The sequence below is a fragment of the Phallusia mammillata genome, chromosome 6 (genome assembly GCF_965637545.1).
Source record: "Phallusia mammillata chromosome 6, kaPhaMamm4.hap1.1, whole genome shotgun sequence".
In the NCBI taxonomy this organism is placed as follows: domain Eukaryota; kingdom Metazoa; phylum Chordata; class Ascidiacea; order Phlebobranchia; family Ascidiidae; genus Phallusia; species Phallusia mammillata.
In genome coordinates, this window is record NC_137257.1 from 21,036,911 (window position 1) to 21,060,168 (window position 23,258).

Genomic DNA, 23,258 nt, shown 5'->3' on the forward strand with positions numbered 1-23,258 from the left:
GTGCAATGACGTCACATACCAGCTGACTGGATGAAAATTGTCGACCAACAAAGAACAACTTTTTTGCTACCTATTGCGTCACAGCTAGATGGCCACTTTGTAATCTTGCCAGGCTGGTGCTATTAAAGTTACCGTCTACCTTAACACATAATCTAATCTTGTGTTCAAACCAGTGTTTACCCAAACTTGTAAACTTGCGGAAAACTAACAAACTGAACATTTTGTTGATGGCACACGCACTTTACAGTCAGCGTTACGAACCACGCTACTTTGAGTAGGAAAAATACAAGTCGTAGAATTGATATGTAGACTGTACAGTACATTCTTCCTTTCGTCACTAAACTTAATCATGAAATGAAGTTGTAACCTTCCAAAACGAATATTCGTCGACAATCATTGGGAAAAAAGCGATTGAAAAAGATGTCTGGACAACGCTTTTGCAAAATCTTAACTGCAAACAGGACTTAACGAAGCTAACTACTCTTTAATACTGTACTGGCAAATACCTTGTCTACATAAGCTTAAATTCAGAACAACTTTAAACAGATACTACAACAACGTTCAGCCGAAAGCAATGCGGTAAACAACTTTATGTAAAACCGGTGTCGCAGTTCCTTATTCAACACACCCGCTGAACCTAACCGTCGGTCAAAGTCCAATAGCGTCGCGTTTGGTACTTTGACCAGCTCAGCACTTACGCAAAGAAATGCTTTGCTCTGCAACTGGTGGCCTAATCAAGTGGTCTACCAGTAACACGGAACCGTAGTGACGTGTGGATTTCTACGTGGTATATTTCACAATCCCGTTGGCTAATAGGATTGGAATTTTGTAAGATTGCATCACAATTTTACGTCGCATAAAGGTATCGTGACGCAATGTTGGAAAATGTAATATGCACATGCCCTAGATTACTTTATTTTATTAATTTTTTCGTACGTTTGCGTTTTTTTTTTCATAATACAAGTGCGTTCTTAGAAGCTATACCTGTTCGTTTTCACACGTAAAGTTCGTCAATAAATGTTCCTAACTGCAGTAACTGTCTTGGTATCATAAACTCAAATTTATACGTATACGCGATAAAAAAAATAACGTAGACACAATAACGATTCATTGTTGTTGTCAAATTGTCAACAAGATTTGTCTTAGGCTGCATTGATTTAATTAGTCTAAAACATTTTAATTGCTTTGCTTTACCGACTAATTTATTGCACAATGGCAACTATAGCAAGTGACACAAGGTTAAAATCCTGATGAAATCGTTTAGGTTCAAATACATGCAAATCGGCATAAGGTTTGTATTGATATCTGTATCATCGCCGATATCTTTGCTATAGTAACTATAGTATAGTTGATGTAATAGTCGGTGTAACAAAACGGTATTCTGGTTTTTCCCTGGCACGCCTTTGTATGCCGTACAACAAAAGCAGCCATGGCAGGTTCCATTGTAACACAATCGCAGATACCTTCAAATAACCAAGTTTTTGTGGGACTGGCTTTGTATTGTGCTGCGTTTGCTAGGCCCGTATCGTCAGGCAAAACAGACTAGTGAAAATCTAAGAGTGTACAAAGAGTCAAAGTTTGGTAGGAATAACATAGCGCTCGAGGTTACCTGTCAAATCTTTCTTGCTGACAGAATTACCTAATACAGACAAAAATGTACATTAGAAAAATAACTTTTTGTACGTTTTGTTGGGAGATTTATAGGTGAAAGTATTGTTATTGTAAAAGGAATATAATCAACAATGGATGGGAACGACGCCACAGAAACGTAAGTCAATTGTTTTGCCATGATACTTTAAGTCTATAATCATCACGACAAACTTTTCCAGTTTGTTTTTCGGATCCAGCAACGTAAGAAATTTACGAGGTGGTACGTCACAATCACCAACTGTGACGTCATGCAACAACTCATTACCGCCACCAATGGGCAGATTTAGAAGCTTAGAAGAACCACTTAAACCGGCACCCGTGGTCGAGTAAGCAGCAATGTTGTTGATATAAATCCTCACACTCGGGTCATTTTATAATTGGGACCTTACGACTGGTGTAGTAATACCGATATCTTGTGTTTGTTTGAAAGGCACAGTACACTAGTGGCAAGGGGGTATCATTTATCTTGCCAATTTAAAGCCACACTGCATATACAGTGTTGTATAGACTTTGTGTAGAAGGAGAGCTTCGTGTAATTTGGACCCGGCATGTGATTTGGAACTGGCAGGTATAATCACGAGTGACAAAAAAACGGTTAAAAGCAACAATAGTCCCGTATAATAAAAGACTGTTGGCTTCGGTAAGTCCGCAGTCATCCACCGTTTTTTAAATGGAGTTATGGTTCACAAAAGTAATAGACATCTTCAGTATCTGAAAACAATATCCAGCGCTTAAGGGTCCTTTCTAGATATCCAACCCAGCAAACGATATGCATGGACATCTCTCTCGCCAACAACCAGTCTTCTTCCGCTTTTCGATCCCAACCGTATTTCGTTCCGGTACAACCACTGTCTGTTTCTTCACCTAAAGCCCACAGTGGAGAAAAGTCACAAGAAGGCATTAAAAACGTGCATATCCACGTGATGAGATGACATTTGTTGCTATTTATGTTTTTTTCGAAACCACTGTAAATCTTCGTGTGATGTCTTGCCCAGTTTTAATGAGCGTTTTATGTGTACAATTTAGTGCTGACTTCTTGTTATTATTTATACTTTCCCATACCGAGCTTTATTATCACTGGAGCAGAACATTTAAAATGTTCTTTATCGCCGCAGGTGTATGAAATATTATTAAAAACTAACGCTAGTTGGCGCTTCAACAGTTTAAGTAATGACGGAAATTTTTTATTCGAGCTATATAAGTCAAGTTGTGTCAGTTTTTGCAGAACGGAACGAAAGCAAAGTCAAACGTTGATCATAAAAGGACCACAAAGTTCATTTTTTTGTAAAAATGCATGTGATGTAGTACCGCCTTTTATATCTTAACTAAAAAACTTAAAAAGAAAACCTTTTTTCAAAATAACAATATGTAAGTGTATTTATTGGTTTTATCACGAAAGTTCAAGGTCACTTTTTGGGGGATCTACAAAATGTGCTTTAGAGAACATTCAGTAACTAAGAGCATTATGCACAAAAAAAGCAAGTTATTAAGCTACGATTATCTTACTCGCGAAAGCGTTGGTGACTGCTCCGATATTTCCACACTGTCGGCTACCATAATTTTTATTTTAAAGCTTAAACACTTAAAAGCACAGAATTCCCCTAAACTCTTTTGAAGCCTTCATAAGTGTAAGGAGAAAATCTCTCCGGTGTCACGAAATCCAATCGTTTATCAAGTGACCAAATATTATTCGAAGACAAATATTTTGCGGTCTCTTTTCAAGAAATGCTTCTCTAACAAACTGCAATCTGGATGGTACGCTTCGGGAAAAGCAAACAATCCACACCCACGTTCAAACCTTTATTCAGCAATTGATCACGAAATTGCCATGTTAACCACGATATGACAAAACGTCTACTTTGTGGCATTGGTTTTGCATTGTGAAATAAGAAACACACACATATATGACATGTTACTTTGCAGCAGGTTAAAAAGCTTCCCTTCAAATTGAGGTGCAAAATTATTATCCAAAAGACTAAAACTAAAATTTGTAATGATTTGAGACAGAATCGATCAAAATTTCAAGTCTTTTTAATTCCAATTGGAATACTGCACATGTATACTCTGTATTTTGTGTGCAACATTTTTTAACGAATTGGATTAAAAAAGAAGACATTAAAGTAACATGTTTTGTTCCAACCACTTGTATCATTTGCCTGAATACAAGATGCCCAAAACGTGGGCAGGTGGTTGTCCCTGATGCGTTAGGTTGTGTAGCCGGGGTCGGCAGTACATAAAAAAGGCCACACACAAAGGTAAAAATAAAACGGCGTTAAAGGGACGAACGCGGTCACGTCTGTGTTGTTCAGCGGTTAGACCTCGAACGCCGGCTTTTAAGTGTATTTGCCGATTCCATCAAAGTGAAAAACAAACTTAAGTACAATGTACACCCTGCCCACTTGGTCAATGTGGCCAGCAGGAACAAAGAGTTTAGACATACCAGAAAAAGTAAAAATTCTGTAACCTATATTTTAAGTTCAATATGAGTTAATTGCAAGAACAAGAACAGAAATAGGCAACAACTTCTGCCATTTTAGCATTTACGCTATTGCAGAAAATCTGTCTAAAGCTGCAATTTCCACATAGTAAACGATAGGCTTTATACCATACGGTAAAATGTAGACTACAGAAAAGTGCACGAAATTGTTCACAAAAATAACATCAGAATCAAAGATTCGAAAAGAATGCTGGAGGCTTTGTTATGGTTCCACTTCGGCCTCTAAAGCTGATGCTACCCACGCTGTGTTATTATGCTCTGAAAGATTTTCTCTTAAAAACCAAAGACTCACCGTGTTGTCATTCAGCTACAAAAATAATGGCACGTTTTGTGGTGACATAAAGGATCAATGGCCGGGACCACTTTTCTGTAGTAGGTTATTAGTTGCTCTGCAATAGTTTGTCGAACTTTTATGTGCTATTGAAATTTATTAACATTAGTAGCACGCTTTTAAGCAGTACAGAGCTTAACATACACAACGTGCAAAAACGGCAACAATGCCCATAGTAACAGGGAGGATAAAAAGTTTTACGTAAAATGCGGTTGCTATCATTCAGATGAGAGATTACTGTTGTGTTGTGGCAACGAGGCGCTTTTCTGCTAAAAGGTTTTAGGCGCAAAACTTTTGAACCGCTAGGTGGAGTAAGGTTTATTGACATGACAACCAAGCAAAGCTCAAAGGATGCACAACAGAAGACACGTGACTTAACGCAAGGTAAACACATTTCGGTTGTGTTTGTCTACTATTATTGGAAAAGTTGTAGTTGAGAGCAGCTTGTAGTTTTGCGATTCACCCAAATTGCCTTAAATTGTGTCAAAAATGTTTGTTGCCCTGTAATTGAAAGCAAAATGGAATTTGGAAACATATTATTTGTGTTGTTTTTAAAAATAGCTGGTAATAAATAGTTTGGGCTTTGGGCTTTGGGCTTTACAATTTAGGGAATATAAACCTAAAATGTGACATTGAGCCATAGTTTTTCAATATTTCTTCCAAAATGCCTCAAGGATTTATTTTTCGTAAGTTGTTTGAGAAAAAATAAGAAAAATTGCAGTTTTTTGATGTCTCGATTGTTGGTTTTGTTATTATTTGAAACAGTTGCAGAAATTTTTAAACCCAAGTATTTTATCATACTAACTTACTTTTTTATTTCTACCAGCAACACCTACATTCAATTACACAAATGAAGCTTTCATTGAAGATGATAATAATGATGGTTCAAAAATCAAAGTAAGAAAATATTGTAAATCCGCTTGCAACATGTAAATTTACAAATATTCTGTTTGCTTCTTTTACAGGCCAATGGGGGATTTGAAAGTGCTGTCAAAGCAACTTCTGCTCTGGCAAAATGGAGTAAATTTACAAGAAAAAGGAGATTTATGAAAAGTAAATTTTATTTTAATTTGAAGATTTGCCTAGAAGTACCTATAAAGTGTAACAGTAGTGTTGTTATTTAAAAAGTATAGATGTTTAGTTGAGAAATGTTTTTTTTTATTTAGCGAGAACAACTAATATCGGTTTGGATGTTGAATCAGACAATAGTATAACAGCTGATAATGGAAATAAAGGTAAGAGAAAATAATTTTGTTGTTGGATTTTATCATTATAGCATATTAAAGGAAAACAAAACAATATTCTTATGTAAACCTTTGATTTATCTTTCAACTTTGTCAGCACCACATACAATGAAACCCACAAAAGTGGTATTGCTTGTTGCACAAAACTGAAAAAAATGGCACCGTAAAGTACATGAAAGTAATTAATTACCAAATTATGGTTTTTAGCAAAAAACAGTAAACTAATAAATTCTGTGAATAACAATGTTGTAAAATAAAATCTTGTCGACTGATGGTGTTTCTTGTCAACGGATGGTGTTTCTGTAACTTTGTTTGCAGATGAATTGGTGAAACAGAAAAAACTAAACCAGCAACTTATTCGACACTTTGTCCATCTTGCACAAGAAAACAAAGAAGAAGATGAGGTTAAAACAAGCAAAATGCCAAAAACTTTAACCAACACTGACACTGTAATTATGTTTGCAGGTGGATTTTGATCTCATCGAACAGTTAATCAGGTCAGGAGCTGATGTGAATTGTGCAGACAAGCATGGGCAAACTCTTATACATGAGGTATTGCATTATGTTTAGTATGTAAAATGGGTATTTAAGTTCCTAATTGTTAACTATTGGTTTGAAAATAATTTTCTTTTGACCATATAGTAAGTATTCATATGAACAATAGAATATTATATTTGCATGGTTATTACTAGGGCAATTATTTTTTGACCTAAAAAACGAAAAATTTTGACCTACAAATTGAAAATTTTGACAAATGTTGACTTTAAAAAACTTTTTTTTGACAAAATTTTGACCTATGAAGAATTCAAGTAGTTAAATTACGCATTATTGTTCAAAAAGTTAAAATACGGCTAGGCTAATCTAACTAGAGCGAAAGAATGTGCAAAAGTCTAACAGAAGGGCAAAAATCTGAACACAGACCTAGCCTATTCTGAGAAGGGAATGAGCTAATTAAACATCATTGCCAAAAAACTGCAGCTAAGACACAACGAAAATTATTCAATACATTTGTCGAAACGAAAGATACATGAAGTATCTAAAACAAAAACAAAGCAAGAGCTGCACCTAACCTCCAGCTGCCGTAAAATGACTTGGGACCTACCAAAACTTTGCACGTTTTGAGGTGTGTTGAGCATCACGCCATATCAACCTAATTATTTCACTCACTTGATGGTTTATGATTCGCAATAATTAGGCAATGGGCCAATTATAACAGTATAAAGTAAGCTACAAGGTGTAAAATGAATATTTCACTGGTAGTGCAACCTCTACAACACCACGACATTGCAGTTTGTAAACGATTTTAACTTTGTAAACAATTTTGACTTTGTAAACAATTTTGACAATTTTTGACCTATTCTAACAATTTTGACAAAATTTTGACTTTTTTGACAAGTCAAAAAATAATCGCCCTAGTTATTACACATCATATGTCTTTATTTGTTCATAATGGTCCCTTTTGACTGCATATTTTTGTATTATTTAGGCCGCACGGACATGGCATACAGATGTTGCATTGTTTCTTTTAGAGCAAGGATCTGATGTCAACAAACCCGACCAGTAAGATTATTTCTTTTTATCCTTTTCATGCTCACGTTGAACATTTACGAACAGTTTAAGCCTGATGTTTTTGCTAACCTAAATGTATCCTCAGTTATTTGTTGAATATTTTTACCACCAACTGCATCGAAAGCCATTTTCTGTTTTAATACAAACCACTTAAGCATTATAGAGTTTGAAATATAATATCCTTGTGAACTTACAGTTGTTGTTTGATGTTAAAATCCACAACCAGTAATTTTATTGAAATTTAAGGGAATTTGTTTATCAAACTGTTTAAGCCATTGTACACGTAAGTGTCACATAGGAAATTCATGTTTCAATTTGTCAATACTTGGTTTAAGTAAATATCTTGTTTCAAAGCTATGGGAGAACAGCGTTACACATTGCAGCAGCAACAAATTATCCAGAGATGGTTGAACTGTTAGTTGAAAAAGGAGGTAAGAAAATACCCATTGAAGAAAAACAACAACAAATGTTATTAACAGAATTTTTAGCTCTTCCGGCAGTTTTTTTATTGTAATATGCCAACGTTTCGATGTCCCATACGAAACACCTTCATCAGGGTAATGACATACATTGCAAACACAAGTTATTATAAAGCGAAAAGGGCGGCGAAACACACGTGTGGCATATTACAATAAAAAAACTGCCGGAAGAGCTAAAAATTCTGTTGATACGTTATGCCTGGCAGCACAGTGTATTCAACAAATGTTATTGTTTCAAATTCATTAATATATTGAATTAATTCACGATAAATATATTTTGCTTATGTAGTATCATCGGTATCTAAAAGTTATAATATTGCTTTCTTCTGGGTTTTTTAATATTCAATAATATTAAAAAAATTAGAAAAATCTGATTTTCAAATATCAGCATCACAGCCTAAATGAATGAACTTTTTCTTATGTGCAAACACATATTCTTCAAGTTGCCTTAATACTTTTCTCCTTCTCATATAAGTTTGTGTCATAATCGTAACAACAAACAATTCCATGTGGTAAAGGTTTTATCTTGTTTTGTTTGTTTACAAGACTATACAGCAGAGAAGTACAGTTGTAAGTCATTTATTGTTTAAGCACACTGGAAATATTTTTTTTCATGACAAAGTTAGGAACCGTTTCTTCACAAAGTAATCTGTTGTTCAGCCTTAGTTTCATATTGAATGTTTTTTTTCAGCTGACCTCGAAGTGAAATCAGTTGAACAACAGACACCTCTTCATTTTGCTGCACGAAATGATGCAACGGAATCACTTAAAGTTCTCATTAAGTTAGGAGCGGACAAAGAATGCAAAGACTTTCGACGGAGAACTCCATTGTTTGTTGCTGCTGAACTGGGTGAGTGTTTTTTTTCAATTGTTTTCACAAATATTTGTTACAGAATGCGTTTTGCCCGCTGCTTTTTTGAGCAACTGACAATTGTTGGTAACCTTGAGGTTATTTTTACCATCTTGGATGAACTTTTTTTGCAACAATGCTTTCAAGTTAATATTTTGTAAACCATTCTTCACAATTATAAAAGTGACAGAAGTGTTCAATATCAATTGGTGGCAACTACTTAAACAGAGCTATTTGATATATTTTTTGTATGAAAAGTAACATTTTGCATCAAGCAAATTATTTAGATTTGGTTATTCAGTTGAGTTAGGTTTATTCATCCAAGTGAAAGCAAGCATAGTGATCTAATTGCGCTAGAACAACTTGCAAAGTTGAATTGACTCAACTGATGTATTAAATACTATGCAGATCGAAGTGACACTGCCAGATATTTGATTGACTGCAATGCTGATGCCACAGTGATAGACGATGCGGGGCAAAGCTGCATGACACACATGATAACAAATATGGGCCCTGTGGTAAGTATTTGGATTTATTATGTCTTTAATATAGATTGGAAACACACCAGTTTTATTACTAGACACACATATGTCCACAACATCTGCTCCATTGTAAGACATTTCTTCTGTGCACTATAATATTTTATTTTGTGCCTCCTAAAGGTCTTGAGGTTTGGTGTGTGTGCAGTAAAATCGACTTGTCACTTTACAGGAGCCTGTAAAAGATATTTTGTACCAGCAGTATAGGTGTGTTTGTTAAAATGAATCCTTTAAATCAAAGGTAGATTTTGATTTTATTCCAAGCAACAGGTGTTTATCAAAAAAAATGTAAAATTTTTAATCCTAAGGTCTTATTTAAAATTTAATAGTATGCAAAAACATCAAGGGTCCCAAAATATGTTATTTTTGCATAAATGCTTTATGGTTAATACCAGTAATGAATTAAGGTTCATGATATTGTTAATCATAAAATATTTTTCAGTCACATGGTATTGTTTTTCATATGCAGTTTCTAGTAACATGATATTGTTAATCACATGATGTTGTTAATCGTATGATTCTTTTTAGGCACGTCAAGCACTCGACCAGTTTCATAGAAAAGATCGGGCCAACAGAAAACAATATTTCTTTTTACATCTACTGGAATCAACGCGCATACGTAAGTTCTTTAACTAATCATCTCTATTACTTTGTTAAGAACGACCATTTTCCAAAGGCTTAGCGCAATTTTAAACGGAGCTTAAACGAGATAAATGGGTTTTTCAATGGATCCGAAAATTGATAATTTCAACAGAGCAGCCAAGTTTGTAGGCTGGCAATTTTGAAGGATAAACCCTCAATTTACCTCACAATTTGGTTAGTGGCTATGCATTAAAGTCTTAAGAGTTATTTCGCTTGGTGAACATAGCGACACAATAGCACTAAAACACCAAGCCGGAAATAGCTGCGCAACGTTAAAACGTTATGGAGCGCAAAACAGTGAAGGGCACAGTTGTTAAACGCGCTGCTACTACACCGTATTATAAGTCTTCTTCTAAAAAAGCAAATAATGCGTGTAGAAACTGCAATCTCACTTCTGGAACAAACAACAGTTTTAAAGTGTATGTGCACCGGCGTTCCGTTTAGGAGTATTTTCAAAACAATTGTCGATCAAAAAGCGCATCAAATTGCAACTTAACAGTAGCCGGAAAACAAAAACAATAAAAACAAATAGCCAATTCAAACGTTTCTCCCTTCAATACAAGTCGGTCAGCGTTTGCGTGGGCGAGTGGGCTTAGAGAATTTTTGAATGTACACAATCTTGCCTCAACCGGCCCTGTGACGAGGATTTGCGATTGTCTCGTAACAATGCTAACCGCTGAAACCTGCTTTGTTACATGTTTTTCCACTACAGCACTATGGCGGCCCAGCTAAATGAGTTGAAACACCTTGTTTGTGTTGGACTGCTGTAAAATAAAATTGTGTACAATAATACAGACTAGAATTCAATGGCATGCAAAATTGTTAAATAAATGCTATCCCCGTTGTCGCTTTGCAAGATTGTTCCTTTACTTATATATTGTTTTAATATTTTATAGCAATGATGTATATAATAGTAATATACATCATTGCTATCGTTCAGGCCTTTTTTCAAAATAAATGACCTTGAAAACATTTTGTATTTACAGAGGGCAAAGGTGCAAGTCTCGCAAAAACCCCGGTAAGAAAACGTTTTAAACACTAAATTAAACTACTTTTTTTGGTCTACAAAATACATGTGTTTGCACATATCACATATACAACAACTGTTGGAACGTTCACAATTATTATTTTACACAATCAGAGCAAATGTGATCGCTTTTTCATCAAGAAATGTATATTTGTAACAAACTAGTATTGCTCTTCCAGCAAAAACATTTGTCGCTTTATAAGTAATGTGACTTTTAAGATATGCCATTATCCTGATAGAGGCGTGTCATATAGGACATCGAAACGTCGATTATTTATAGTAAAACTGCTGGACGAGCAATACTCGCTTATGCATTATACCTGGCAGCAACAGCTTTTTTTTGTATATGTGGAATGCCTGTATCGGAAATTATCTATATGATATTTTGAATTAAATGTAAAGCCTTTATGACGTAAAAGGCTGATGATATGTGTTGTTTTTAGCTTGAAGTTATCGTCAGTTACAGACAGTTGGATTTGATCATGCATCCTGTTATAACGCGGCTCATCGACGTAAAATGGAAATTGTTTGGCAGGTATGGCAACACTACATTGTAAAGCAAAAACTAAACAGGTTCTGATAATCCTTTATCCTAAACCGGTGGTTTTCAACTGGTCCATCGTCCACTAGTGGTCAATATGACTTTTCGGTTGGTCCAGAGGACCTCCACTATGTTAAACTTACGAAAGTTGCATTGTACAAATAGAAAGATGTTTCAAAATGTTAGCTGTCAAGAGCGCGAGTCCCGGAAAGACTCCTGCCGTGGGTTCGAATCCCACCGCAGGCTAGATTTTTCTAGCATACGCCTTGTCATATGGTAGTGAATGCTTAGTGACCGGCTGATTCGGTATAACGCCTTCCATAGGGCTTACGTACTATGATTTCTATATGAGTATCATGTGATCACTGTTCTGCATCGACGCTTCAGGACTGAGTCAATAACCTCATGTCAATTCCTGAAATTCGGTTTTAAAGAAGCACATTTCAAGTCGTAATGTGTGATACACATTATTGTGTATGCTTAATTTACAATTAAAAAAAATTAAAACTCCGTGTTTTGAATAATTGGGCCCTTGGTCCATGGCCTGAAACGAAGTGAGAACCACTTTCCCAGGAGATACTAACATCAGGTAGTTTGATTTTTTAAACATAGCATTAGGTAAATTTTTACCGTTTAATCGGTTTGCATTTGCAGCTAAATGCTCGTTTATTCTATTTTTGTAACTTAAGTTTTTTGCTCTGTTTTATTCCAAATGTCTGGTGCTTTACCTACCGGTACAACCCCTTACTTCAATCAGAAAAAATAATACCAATACAATATGGTGATTGACAAAACAGGGTTTGCTGCGGTTAAATCGGGTTCAAGTGTTTTTTTTGTTTGGTTTAGGCGTCGTGCTCTACAGTCCCTGGCCCTCAACCTTCTCTTTGTTCTTGTATGGACGATTCTTGGCGTAGCCGTTCCCTGGTACGACAGAAGGGTCTACAACTTTCCTGGTGTAAGTTTTTAATCAACATTAAAGGCAATTTCCTTCTTATGATACCTGCTTTAATTTCCTTTATCGTTTGTGAACTTTTTTAAAGCTTAACAAACTAAACTCTGAAACGAAGCAGCCAAAATAGAACATAAGCATGATACCTCTACAAAAACATAATATACGATGAATTACTTTATTCCGATCTGATTTTTAGGTAAACCTATATTGCGCAGGGTGGTGTATGTTATTATACAGTGGCTAATCGCGAGTCACTTACATTTTACTATCTAGCTACTGTTTTCATAATCATGAAAGAATAGCATTAATTTAGGAACACTATATACCTTTATTGTTTTTTATTTAATAATGATACAAAAAGTCCTGCAATTATAAACAATATACCTTACGCCTTAACCCAATGGTTCCCAACCGGGGAGGAATTTTAAAACTTGAGGGGAGGAGTTTAACCGGTCGAGTTGAAATAAGGTGCAACTGTAAACAATCTTTGTATGGTTTATATTTTAAAGCATATACTATACATATATGTAGTATATTATAGGAAAAAAACGAAAATGTTTTGAATTGTTAAGAAAGGAATTCGAAGAAAAAGGTTGGGAACCACTGCATAACCTCTAGTTAAAACTTGATTAAAGGCCCTAAATAGTTTTTAAGGATTTAACTTTTTGTGCAACGTTACACACAGGACGGTTGGCGGGTGGCGTTGTTAGTCGTGGGAATTTTGTTCGCCGCCTATTACGTCATGTTTGAGATTCGAGAGATTTTCAGCTCAAGGAAGAGATTTAAACTATGGAAAGATTGGAGAGAAACACAAATCAAACGAGATCTTCGATTCTGTCATCCTAAGTGGCCTGAAGTAAGATTACTCAACAGTTTTTGCTTATGCTACCAGGAAAAGAGAAGTATTCAATTAGTAGCCTTGGCTCAGTGCCAGTAACGCACACCCGGGGCGTAATTACGTCACAAATGTATGACGTAACAGCAGATTAGACGCCATATGTTGTTTGAAATAAATATTTTATTTTGATCCAAGGAGATTTGATACACATAAAAACACTTACCAATATGTGACTTAAATTTGTTCCAAAACAAGTTTCAAAATCGACAATGCTAGAAACTACTGTTTGGTTCGAACACAGCCTGCTTATTTCCAGCCGTCATTTGCTGTCAGACAGACAAGTATTGCTTCTTTCTTTGTTTTAAAGAAACCATAGTACGCCAGGCCTAGTGAAGGCGTTATGCCGAATCAAGTCGGCCTCCCAAGAATTCCCATGTGGTAAGGCGTAGGCTGCGGTGGGATTCCAACCCACGGCATCTTTGCGGGACTCACGCTCTACCAACTAAGCTACACAGGCTCATTGAAGAACCCATCGAAAGTTGAATCTTAAGCACCGTTGCCTGCCTCGTATGCAGCACATTTTAGCTTTATAGTAGGGATCGTCATTTCGACCAGTAATCAGTAACTGGTTTGTTTTAAAGAGATTTATTATTACTTTTTTTCAGGAGAAAAAATACCTGTTTAGGGAAGTTGACTGTTTGGATGATTTGCTTCCAAGTTATTTCAGGGATTTTTGGAACTACTTTGATTGGACAGTTTACTTTCTCATATTTATGGTGGTGGTAAGTTATGCGTTTGTGAGCCATTCTAATGCATGTTAGAAAAATGTGCCTCGAGTTTTATTATCCAGAATAGATTTGCTTTCTATTTCAATTTAGTAAGAAGTAAAATAGATAATGGCGTTTTGCTTTGTTAAACTGTACGCAAGAAGCTTCTACGTTACCACCATATTCTAAAATATATTCCATGTATTCTTCACATTGACAAGTTTTGGCGTTGAGTTTACTCGACTCTGTTGGTCTTCCCGACTTTCCTTACATTAGCTTTCTCTGCACACGGGTTTCAATATTTGACAACCAGACGGAAGGTTGTTTAAACGATCAAGTACAAAACACAAAAACCAGCCAATTTTTTTTGCTAGATCATCCACATAATTGAAGTATCAACGCCGCAGAACCAGCCATTCTGCTGCCCGATTGGTCCAAACCTTCCTTGCAACAACACAGATCCAATAGTTTGCCAAGACGGCTTTGTAAACAACCTGAATCTGAGCGCCTGGAACAACCGGATTTTTGTGGCGCTCATCATATGTCTTTGGCTGCGACTTATGAAGGATACAAGAGCTTTTCGGTATGTTTACCCATCCATCACTTACGTAGATTTTAATTCCTGATATGATATAAATACGTAGATTCAAAAACAAAAATTTTAAAATTGTCGATTACCATTTACCAGGCTTGTAATAACAGCTCGTGCTTATCAAACACATTTTAATTTTTCCGTTAACTTTAATGTGTTTTGGTCTGCAAAACGCGGTATGGAAGCTTTAGTCAGTTTTTGTTACGCAAACTTTGGCAAATACTTAATACTGTTTTAAGTTGTGTTGTGTACAAGACATTTATGATTCAAAATAACCTTTTGTACAGATTTTTGGGACCGTTTATCGTCATGATGGGCAAAATTACTTGGGACATTATCCGATTTGTGTATTTGTATTTGGAATTCTATATTCCCTATTCGTGCGCATTTTGGATGATTTTCGGTAAGCAATGTTTATCTACAACTTTTATCACAAGCATTTTAATACCCCACAACTGAAGCTGTGTAAATGTTCTACCTTAAGCATTAATTTAACCACTTTTTTATAAGTGTAAAAAATCAGCACTGTACGATAAATTGGTTGATGGTACTCGCAACGTTAAAGTAGTCATAACGCGTTTTTTGACAAGTATATGTTACTACATGTGGTGGTAAATGCCTTGTGACCGGCTGATTCGGTATTACGCCTTTACTGGGCCTGGCGTACTGTGATTTATATATGAGTGTGCCGTGATCGCTGGTCTGCATAGATGCTTCGGGGCTGATCCCAGTGGTGAATTTATATTTATTTTAACTGTTGCGGTCAATCTTGCGATCCCCTACTACGAAGCTGGCATGTGCAGTATATGAGGCAGGCTAGTCTATTACACCTTGACGTATAGTGGTGAATGCTTGGTGACCGCCTATTTCGGTTTAACGCCTTTAATAGGCCTGGTGTACTATGAATCACATATGCATAAATAAAACATTAACACTATAAATCAGTATTTCATACACAATGTTTTTAGGTAACCTTGACACGATTGAATCAATGTCTACTGTAGACCGTATGTTGTTCTCCCTATACCGCATAACACTGGTGGATGACTACCAGTTTGCGGAAATGCAAACATACGATATAGTGATGGCTTATATTCTTGTGGGAACTTTCCTCGGTATTTCGGCAATTCTGTGCATTAATCTCTTCATTGCACTGCTTTCTGATACGTTTCAACGGTTAGTTGATGGTTATGTGTTTATGATTTTGTACTTTGTTAAGATTAAGGCGACTATGCTCGGTATAGCGCTATGTTTAAAACTTTTTTTATGGAACTAATAAATGTATACTGATGACTTAACACTAAACTTGGTGGTGTTCATTAGTACAACATTATGATTGCCTATTGAGTTGCTGAACGAATATGCTAATGGAATACAAAGCAAGTTTTACTAAAATGACTGCTTTGTGTTTCACCCTACATTGTAATTTATTCAGTGTGTACGACAATGCCAATGCAAACGCAGTTATGCAACAAGCTACGTTGATGCTAAACATCGAAGAAAGCCTTTCATCCCATTTAAGGAAACGAGTCAGAAAGTAAGTTTAAACTAGAGCTGGTAGGGTACGTTAATCTAAGTTTGTATACAAACTTCACAAGTGTTATATGGTCCAGATTTTATTAGGGCAGTGGTTCCCACCCAGGGGCACTATTTGTGTCACAGTATTAATCTCTTACTGGTTGTTTGTGCTAAGTGTTATTGCTGCATTTGCCACATATGAGCTGAGAAAAAGAAAGTACACAGAACAAAAAAGGTTGGGAACCACTGGATTAGGTCTTTGTATGTTAGATGGTAGGGTGTATTGGGTACAACACCCAAACTAAATTTGTATTAGCACAGGTAGAACTACCCAATAACTTCTTTAGAAGATGTAATACATTAAGCTTTGTAAAGTCAACTGCTCAGAACGCGTATCCCTCCTCCCACAACCAGTAAAGGAAGCGAGAACATTCCTCAAAGTGCCAGGCAGAGTCGTTAAACTCCATCCAACACCAAGCTTCATGCTCAGAGGGACCCGCTGCGTCTCATCATCGCAGTTGAGGGTCTGTCATACTTGGATGACGTTTTCAAGATACATACTATAGAAATGATCCCTAAAAGTATGATCTTAACTAATTTTCGGTAAATTTGCAACCTGAACGCGGCGAGTTTTTTTCGGTTTGTGGTGCGCGCACGCGCCTACGTTTGCCTTGTCTGGGATGTGTTGATTATGAGGCTTGTTAAGCGCGCGGCCTTAACGCACGCTTTGAACGGCGTTGGCTGTGTCGGGTAAACAGCGTTGGTAAATAGAAGCCCCATACATAGCTAAAGTGAGTGATAACACTTTTTAAATATATGCGATAAACACGTACTGTAAACTGTTTTCGTACTGAACACATTGCGTTCCAAATTGCATTTTGGTTTGTAAATGAAACTAACGTTATTAGCAACCTTCAGTTTGATTTTATAACGGCAGTTCTTTAATTGTGGCATAACGAAAAACTATGCCCACATATAAGCAGATAATAAAGAATTAACATTAATTGGCACCAAATCATTAAGCGGTATGCGATAAGTTTTGGCAGTGTGGCGGTTTTCCCGCCCAATTGGGCTGGTTACGAAACATAAGTTGCGGGTTGCGTTTTTTAGGCGGATTGTTAAAAATACTGTTTTCTGTTATGTTACATGCCGTTTGACATGTGTGTGTCTTTCCATGCAGTTAAATAACTTAAAACTTGGGCTTGTTTCGGGCTAGAATTTAAAATACTTAGTAAAATGTGAATTAGCGGAAAGTTTATCAGCTATTAAATTCCTTCCCAATAAAACCATCTTTTTGATGCAAAATACTACAGCAACCGTCCCATTTTAATAATTGCAACGTTAAACCACAACGCAAAGTTGCGCACCACAAACGTAGATTTTCCTCAGTGGTGTCGTGGTCCTGGTTTTTGCAACCTTTCGATAAGATCATACTTTTAGGGATCATTTCTATAGTATGTATCTTGAAAACGTCATCCAAGTATGACAGACCCTCAACTGCGATGATGAGACGTAGCGGGTCCCTCTGAGCATGAAGCTTGATGTTGGATGGAGTTTAACGACTCTGTCTGACACTTTGAGGAATGTTCTCGCTGCCTTTGTTGATTGTGGGAGGAGGGACACGCGTTCTGAGCAGTTGACTTTCATAAAACTATGTTTTCAAATCGTAAAAAGTGTGTTTTTGTAACTTTAAATTCGTATAGTTTATTATGGCTCCATTATGATTAGTCCGGTTGCTTATGTGCATTTGCTGTATGTGTTCATATTTTTGTTTTCATAATTGTAAAACGTTTTTACTGCAAGCAATACTTTGGAAAAACTGACACAAAAGTAAGTTATGCACGTTTTTTTTTTTTTTGTTATTTATTGTTTCAGAAACAAAAATCCAAGCAATGTTTTTTTTTCAACACTCGTAAAATGTTATTTGTATATATTTGTTTCGGTGCAGACACATTTTCAGCAAAATTTCCAACGCAAAAATCGTAAAAAAAGTTTTGTTCAAAAGATTTATAGGCTCTGTTCTACAAACGACACAGAAACGAATCCTTAATGCCCATATATCCTATAATTTGTCGACACTTTGTTATACAACCTAGGTACATCGAAATGAAGGGAAGTCCTGAAGAATTGTATTATGACGATGACTTAACAGTAGCTCAGGATGCAGATTTGAAGAAAGTGACAATTCAGATTAAAGACCAAATGGACGAATTACTGGAGTATGTTCATAATGCAGAAACCGATAAACGACTGGCGGTAGGTTCTGGTTTTGGTTTTGGTTCAGGCAGGATTGTCACATCAATTGAAACTCAATTATTACCAACGGAATGAGTTCAAATGCACTAGTCTAGGAGAAAATTCTACTCACGTAAAAACTTACATCAGACAAAGTTTGCTTAATGCCGAGAGCGTTTGTGAATATTCAAAAGCAAATTGTGTAAAGATGCTGACTGGGGCTATTAGGGCTTGAGTGAAGTTTTATAACAAAAACTTAGTCCTAACGGTAAATTCAGTCCTAATCTATACCATATCCCAGTCTCACTGTTAATTTAATTAACTGTGGTCTTTGCCATGTATCGGTATTTAACAAACTTTGTCTGTTGTGAGTTCTTATGCCAATAGCTCTTGGCCTGCATATAATGCATTATGGGAGTATCATATAAGTTGAAAGAAGGACAAAATGTACAGCTTCAACATATTAGTTTTGTGTCGAACTTGTTTAGTTTTTTGACAATGAAATCACCGCGCATTATAACAACCCACTATTGAGTTCACGGCGTCATTCCTTCGCCGACAATAAAGTAAGAAGTGCTGTGGTGGATTAAGCGTGGTTTTCAAACTTGCACAAAATTGCTGTTATGTTGTTTGATTTTGTATTTTCATGTTTGTGAAGAGTTTGTAAAATGGATCCATTTGTTTTCACACGAAATCGGCATCCATTCAACGTTTGGCGTGTGCCGTTTGTACATTGAAACATATAGTCTTTCGTGTTTAAACGATAGGAGTGTTTTTTATTTGTTCTGTTTATTATTTCAGTATGTGTGTGCTTTGGTTGACAAACAATACATAGCGACAAATTTTAAATTAAAACTGTAAATTTATTCCAGTGAGAATACAGCTTTGAAAAGCTCCTGTATATTTTTAGGAAGATCTTGGCTCCACCCCAAGAAGTGGAAGACCAACTATGAAAAAAACTTTATCTGATGTTCTGGCAATACAAAAATCAGGGGGTGCAGGAGGTAAGTTGTGTCTTTGAAACGCGACTTGAAAAATTCCTGGGAATTTTTGTTTTTGGTAAATCAACATCCTACCAACTTACGCTTAAAATGTATACAGCTGGTGCTCAACCGTCGAGTGAGGTGGCATTGATACAACGAAGGGTTCTTGACATTACAACGATGATAAAAGATATGAAGGTAACACAGCACCGACAATTATGTACAAAATTAATTAAACTTTAAACCAAAAACTCCCAGCTGATTGCTAAGTGGATGGAGACTATAATGTACCTTATGATTGTTGATTCAAATTTCTTCAAACACCAAGTCGTGCATCTTTATGAATTTAGATAAATATATTTCGCCTATGCGGCATCTTCAGTGTCTTATTCAAAATCTATTTATCTGAATTTATAAGGATGAATGACTTAATGATTTAATAAATTGAAATTAATGTACAAAATTTTATACAAAGTGGGCACAACGTATGGCATATGCAGAGAGACCCAAAAGTACAAGCCAGAAACCCGGTCCTAACCTGATTTTTGTACAAAAAAAAACTACCCCTGAAGGGCACAATTTAGGCTGAATGTGTAGTCAGGCCCAAATCAAGACAGTTTTTTTTTTCAAATTTAAGCGATAGTCCGACAACTCTAGCGAATGCTCTTTTGGTATCACCTGCAGTTTTATTCTGAGCCATCAAAAAAATGTTGTCGTTAGGTGGCGCAGGCAGCACAGGAGCAATCCCAGAAACGATTGCGAAATGACGTCAAAGAGATGAAACAACTTTTGTGGAAGTTGACGAGAGATAAATCATCAGGAGGAGGTGGAGGAGGAGATTTATTGGAGGAACAAGGGTCACAGGATCGGTCTCCATCCCCTCCTAACCGGTAAGTTGGATTTACAATAATATATGTCTCGCGGAATGTCTGATGAAATTTAAGCTATTTACTTACTTATTTCTCTTTGAACTGCTCTTTAACAAATGAATGTTAAAGTTTTTGCATTGAGTTTTCTGAAAAACTGGAATTGAGCATTTTACGACAAACGACACTTTTGTTTGGTTAAACCTTTTGGTACATTTTAAACTGAATTATTTCGGTTTCATAGCATATTAATAGTGTAGTATTTTTCGCTGCCTGTGAACGAAATATACTAATAGACTAATCCATGTATCGTTTTCCATACTATACAATAAATTTGGCAATAAACATTTAAATATGTGCTGAAGTAATTTTTGTCATGTTCAAAGGGCGCCATCTCGCGGACCAATTACAGTCGACGTTGACCCGAAGCGCTCATCCGACAGAGGAGAGAGTAGCAATATTTTTTCGAAACGGTAAGTTAGCGCAAACAGAAACAAATGAAAATGCATTCACTAAAACACCACAAACCTTCAGTGTTCATTTTGACTCTTTTCGACTTAAAAAAACATAAGAAATATTTGGTGATAGTACCATTAAATCACATACTTTTTTTGACAAACTAGAGTGCCATTAGATGACAACACTAGCCAATACGGCTTATGTCTTGTCACCGGCTGCACTTAAAAGACCTTAAAGGTTGAAACAGTGTTCACAGTCTGCAGTCTACTTATCATTTATTGGCTTGATTCTATTCCGAATAATTTTTACTGGGTACTTTAAATATACTTAACTTAAGACTTTGTATTTTCAGACGCAAGGAACCGGTTGATGACGAGGTTCTAGCACGCATGGTTGCACCTGCACCAAGTGAACCGGAACCGGATGTGAGGTAAGTTATAGACTTCCATTTTCAATCACTCATCCAAAATTGAGTACAGTCTATAGTCCAGGGGTGGGCAAACTACGGCCCGCGGGCCGCATGCGGCCCGGCAAAGGAGTTTGTGCGGCCCGCCAAATGTTCGCAAACTTTGAAGAGAAAGTTACCAAGCAACGCTGAATATAATTATAAGCACAGGCGTAGAGTTTTAAAAATACCGGGGATGCGACTTGCCTATACGCAGATACTTTTTACGTGCTTTAGTCGGTTGTTTCTGCCACGTTATTATGCAAATCGTCACTTGACACAATTTCTTTGTTCGATAAAGTAAAAGCGGTTTACGTTTTCAAATACAGCCCACTTTGCAATGTTGACGCCAAAACTTTGGTCACTTTGGATCAAGTTCAGGTCGTTGCAGTTCTTTGCAAACGAACATTAAACACGGCTATTAAAAGCGGCTCGCATTGTTTAATGTTAGCGCAAGGAATTTATTAACAAAAAAACGTGGTGTAGCCTATGTTGAAACAAATGCTTGTTTATTTTTTAAAACAATTACAATTGTAGCGTTTCAACCAATGTGTGTACAATCATTAAAGTGACAACAAACGTATTTGCACATAGCTGAAAATATACTATGTTAATATTTTGGGCTAAATCAGGGGTACACAACTTGCGGCCGTAAGGCGACATGCGGCCGCGGAGACAAGTTTGTGCGGTCGTGGCCATGTATGTTAAAATACATGTACTGGCGCCCGTGACGTAACTAAAACTATTTTGCCTAATATTTTGATTTTCAAACAGCTAAAAACAGCTTTCGTGAGACTGGAAATAAAGATTACCAGCCTAGTGACCATATACGCCAGGCTTTTTATCCGCTTATTGTGTGCAAACAATGCGAAAGAACAGGCACCGCAATCGTCACAATACAGTTTATGACGTCATAAACAGTTAGCTCCGTTCAGCTAAACTAATGCACCAAGTTAGAAATTATTAATCTGGGCATTTTAGGCGACTTAAAATGATATATATATGTGATATAAACCAAATTCTTTACACAAGTTATTTTAAAACAAAAAAACAAGTAAGCAATTGGCGTCCGTTGGTGAAATACTATGCGGCCCGATAAGATTAAAAACCTTTGAATGCGGCCCTTGCACTGAAAAGTTTGCCCACCCCTTGTCTATACAGTCGTGAAACAAAATGCTTTTTTTTGTTTTTCGTGACATAAATAATTAATCCCCTACATTATGACGTAGACTCTCTCCCATCAGCCCGGAAGTGATCGAGATGACGCCACTTCCAGGTTCGGCGCAGTCTTCCAGAGGTTCAGTCGCCCTCCCCATTACTGTTGACGTCACAGTCCACCGGGGCGGCCAGGGTCAAGGGTCAAACGTTCCGCCTGAGCAAGCAGATTCCTCCAATGCTTGAAATATTTGAGATCAGCTGTAAAATCATACTTTGTGTTCATTTTGGAATTTAGTCCTCTAAAAAGTTGAAATAAGTTTTTAACTTTTTATTTTAGACAGTGGTAAAACGAACGATATAAAAGCGGTAAAACTACATACGATGTGGAAGTACTAAAAATAACGGACTTTTGGCGTTTTGTAGTGTAAAGTCATGTAAAGTTTTCCTACTATATTATTTTAATGTTTTCTATTGTATATTATGTTTTAAAATGTGAAACGTTTTTTTTTATCGTAGTATTACTTTATTATATCGTTTTCAATTTTTTTTCCTTACAGCAAGTTTATTTTTAAAAAGGCGTATTTAGAATTTGTAAATCTTCACTTGTATGTCCATTTTCTGTAATTATTTGCTCATAAAGAAGCATGCAGTTAACATATTTAGAAAGTATTGTGTAAAGAAATTTACCGTTCTTCTCCTTTGTGACTTTGTCGAATGCTTATACATTGTTTTACTTTCCTCTGTATGCGGTACGAAATGTTTTCTACTGTGATTTTTCCATTTTTTTCTCCAAATTTTCCAAATTGATTTCAAATTATGTGATTTCATTTCCCTCGTTTCAAGTTTCATACGTTCCACAGGCATTTAAGATTACCTTCTGTAAATTGTACAAACTGCATGCCAATTACCTAAAAATAAAAAATAAATGTCATAAACGGCTTTCTAATTTAATCACTTTTTAATTTGGAAATCGGGACAAAAAAGCCTAACCGCTGGATGGTGCGCAAGAGTTCAGTTTCGTTCCATAGTGCCTTATCCAATTTTGCATTTTCTTTCTTGTGCATGCTTTTTTCTTT

At 36.3% G+C, this 23,258-nt stretch overlaps 2 protein-coding genes and 2 non-coding genes across 4 annotated transcripts; 3 read left to right on the forward strand and 1 right to left on the reverse strand.

Annotated features, from left to right (window-relative positions):
• Positions 1 to 1,356: 1,356 nt before the first annotated feature.
• Positions 1,357 to 2,809, forward strand: LOC145232247 (uncharacterized). Its single transcript, XM_080096803.1, has 3 exons — positions 1,357 to 1,768; positions 1,830 to 1,976; positions 2,399 to 2,809. The coding sequence occupies exons 1-3, from the start codon at positions 1,743 to 1,745 to the stop codon at positions 2,580 to 2,582; spliced, it is 357 nt and encodes a 118-aa protein (XP_079952929.1). The 5' UTR covers positions 1,357 to 1,742; the 3' UTR covers positions 2,583 to 2,809.
• Positions 2,810 to 5,080: 2,271 nt separating this feature from the next.
• On the forward strand, positions 5,081 to 22,824 carry LOC145232245 (uncharacterized). Its single transcript, XM_080096800.1, has 28 exons — positions 5,081 to 5,164; positions 5,305 to 5,375; positions 5,444 to 5,531; positions 5,645 to 5,713; positions 6,041 to 6,126; positions 6,188 to 6,274; positions 7,209 to 7,282; positions 7,646 to 7,722; positions 8,462 to 8,620; positions 9,029 to 9,138; positions 9,688 to 9,778; positions 10,788 to 10,819; positions 11,272 to 11,363; positions 12,216 to 12,324; positions 13,007 to 13,177; positions 13,825 to 13,941; positions 14,301 to 14,509; positions 14,806 to 14,921; positions 15,487 to 15,694; positions 15,954 to 16,055; positions 18,133 to 18,292; positions 18,760 to 18,837; positions 19,182 to 19,275; positions 19,373 to 19,452; positions 19,975 to 20,144; positions 20,507 to 20,593; positions 20,932 to 21,009; positions 22,254 to 22,824. Exons 1-28 carry the CDS (start codon positions 5,143 to 5,145, stop codon positions 22,423 to 22,425), a joined length of 3,009 nt encoding a protein of 1,002 aa, XP_079952926.1. The 5' UTR covers positions 5,081 to 5,142; the 3' UTR covers positions 22,426 to 22,824.
• On the reverse strand, positions 16,415 to 16,627 carry LOC145235275 (small nucleolar RNA U3). The gene has a single exon (XR_013861773.1). It is a non-coding gene; the product is annotated as a small nucleolar RNA U3 (small nucleolar RNA).
• On the forward strand, positions 17,461 to 17,673 carry LOC145235276 (small nucleolar RNA U3). Its single transcript, XR_013861774.1, has one exon. It is a non-coding gene; the product is annotated as a small nucleolar RNA U3 (small nucleolar RNA).
• Positions 22,825 to 23,258: the final 434 nt, after the last annotated feature.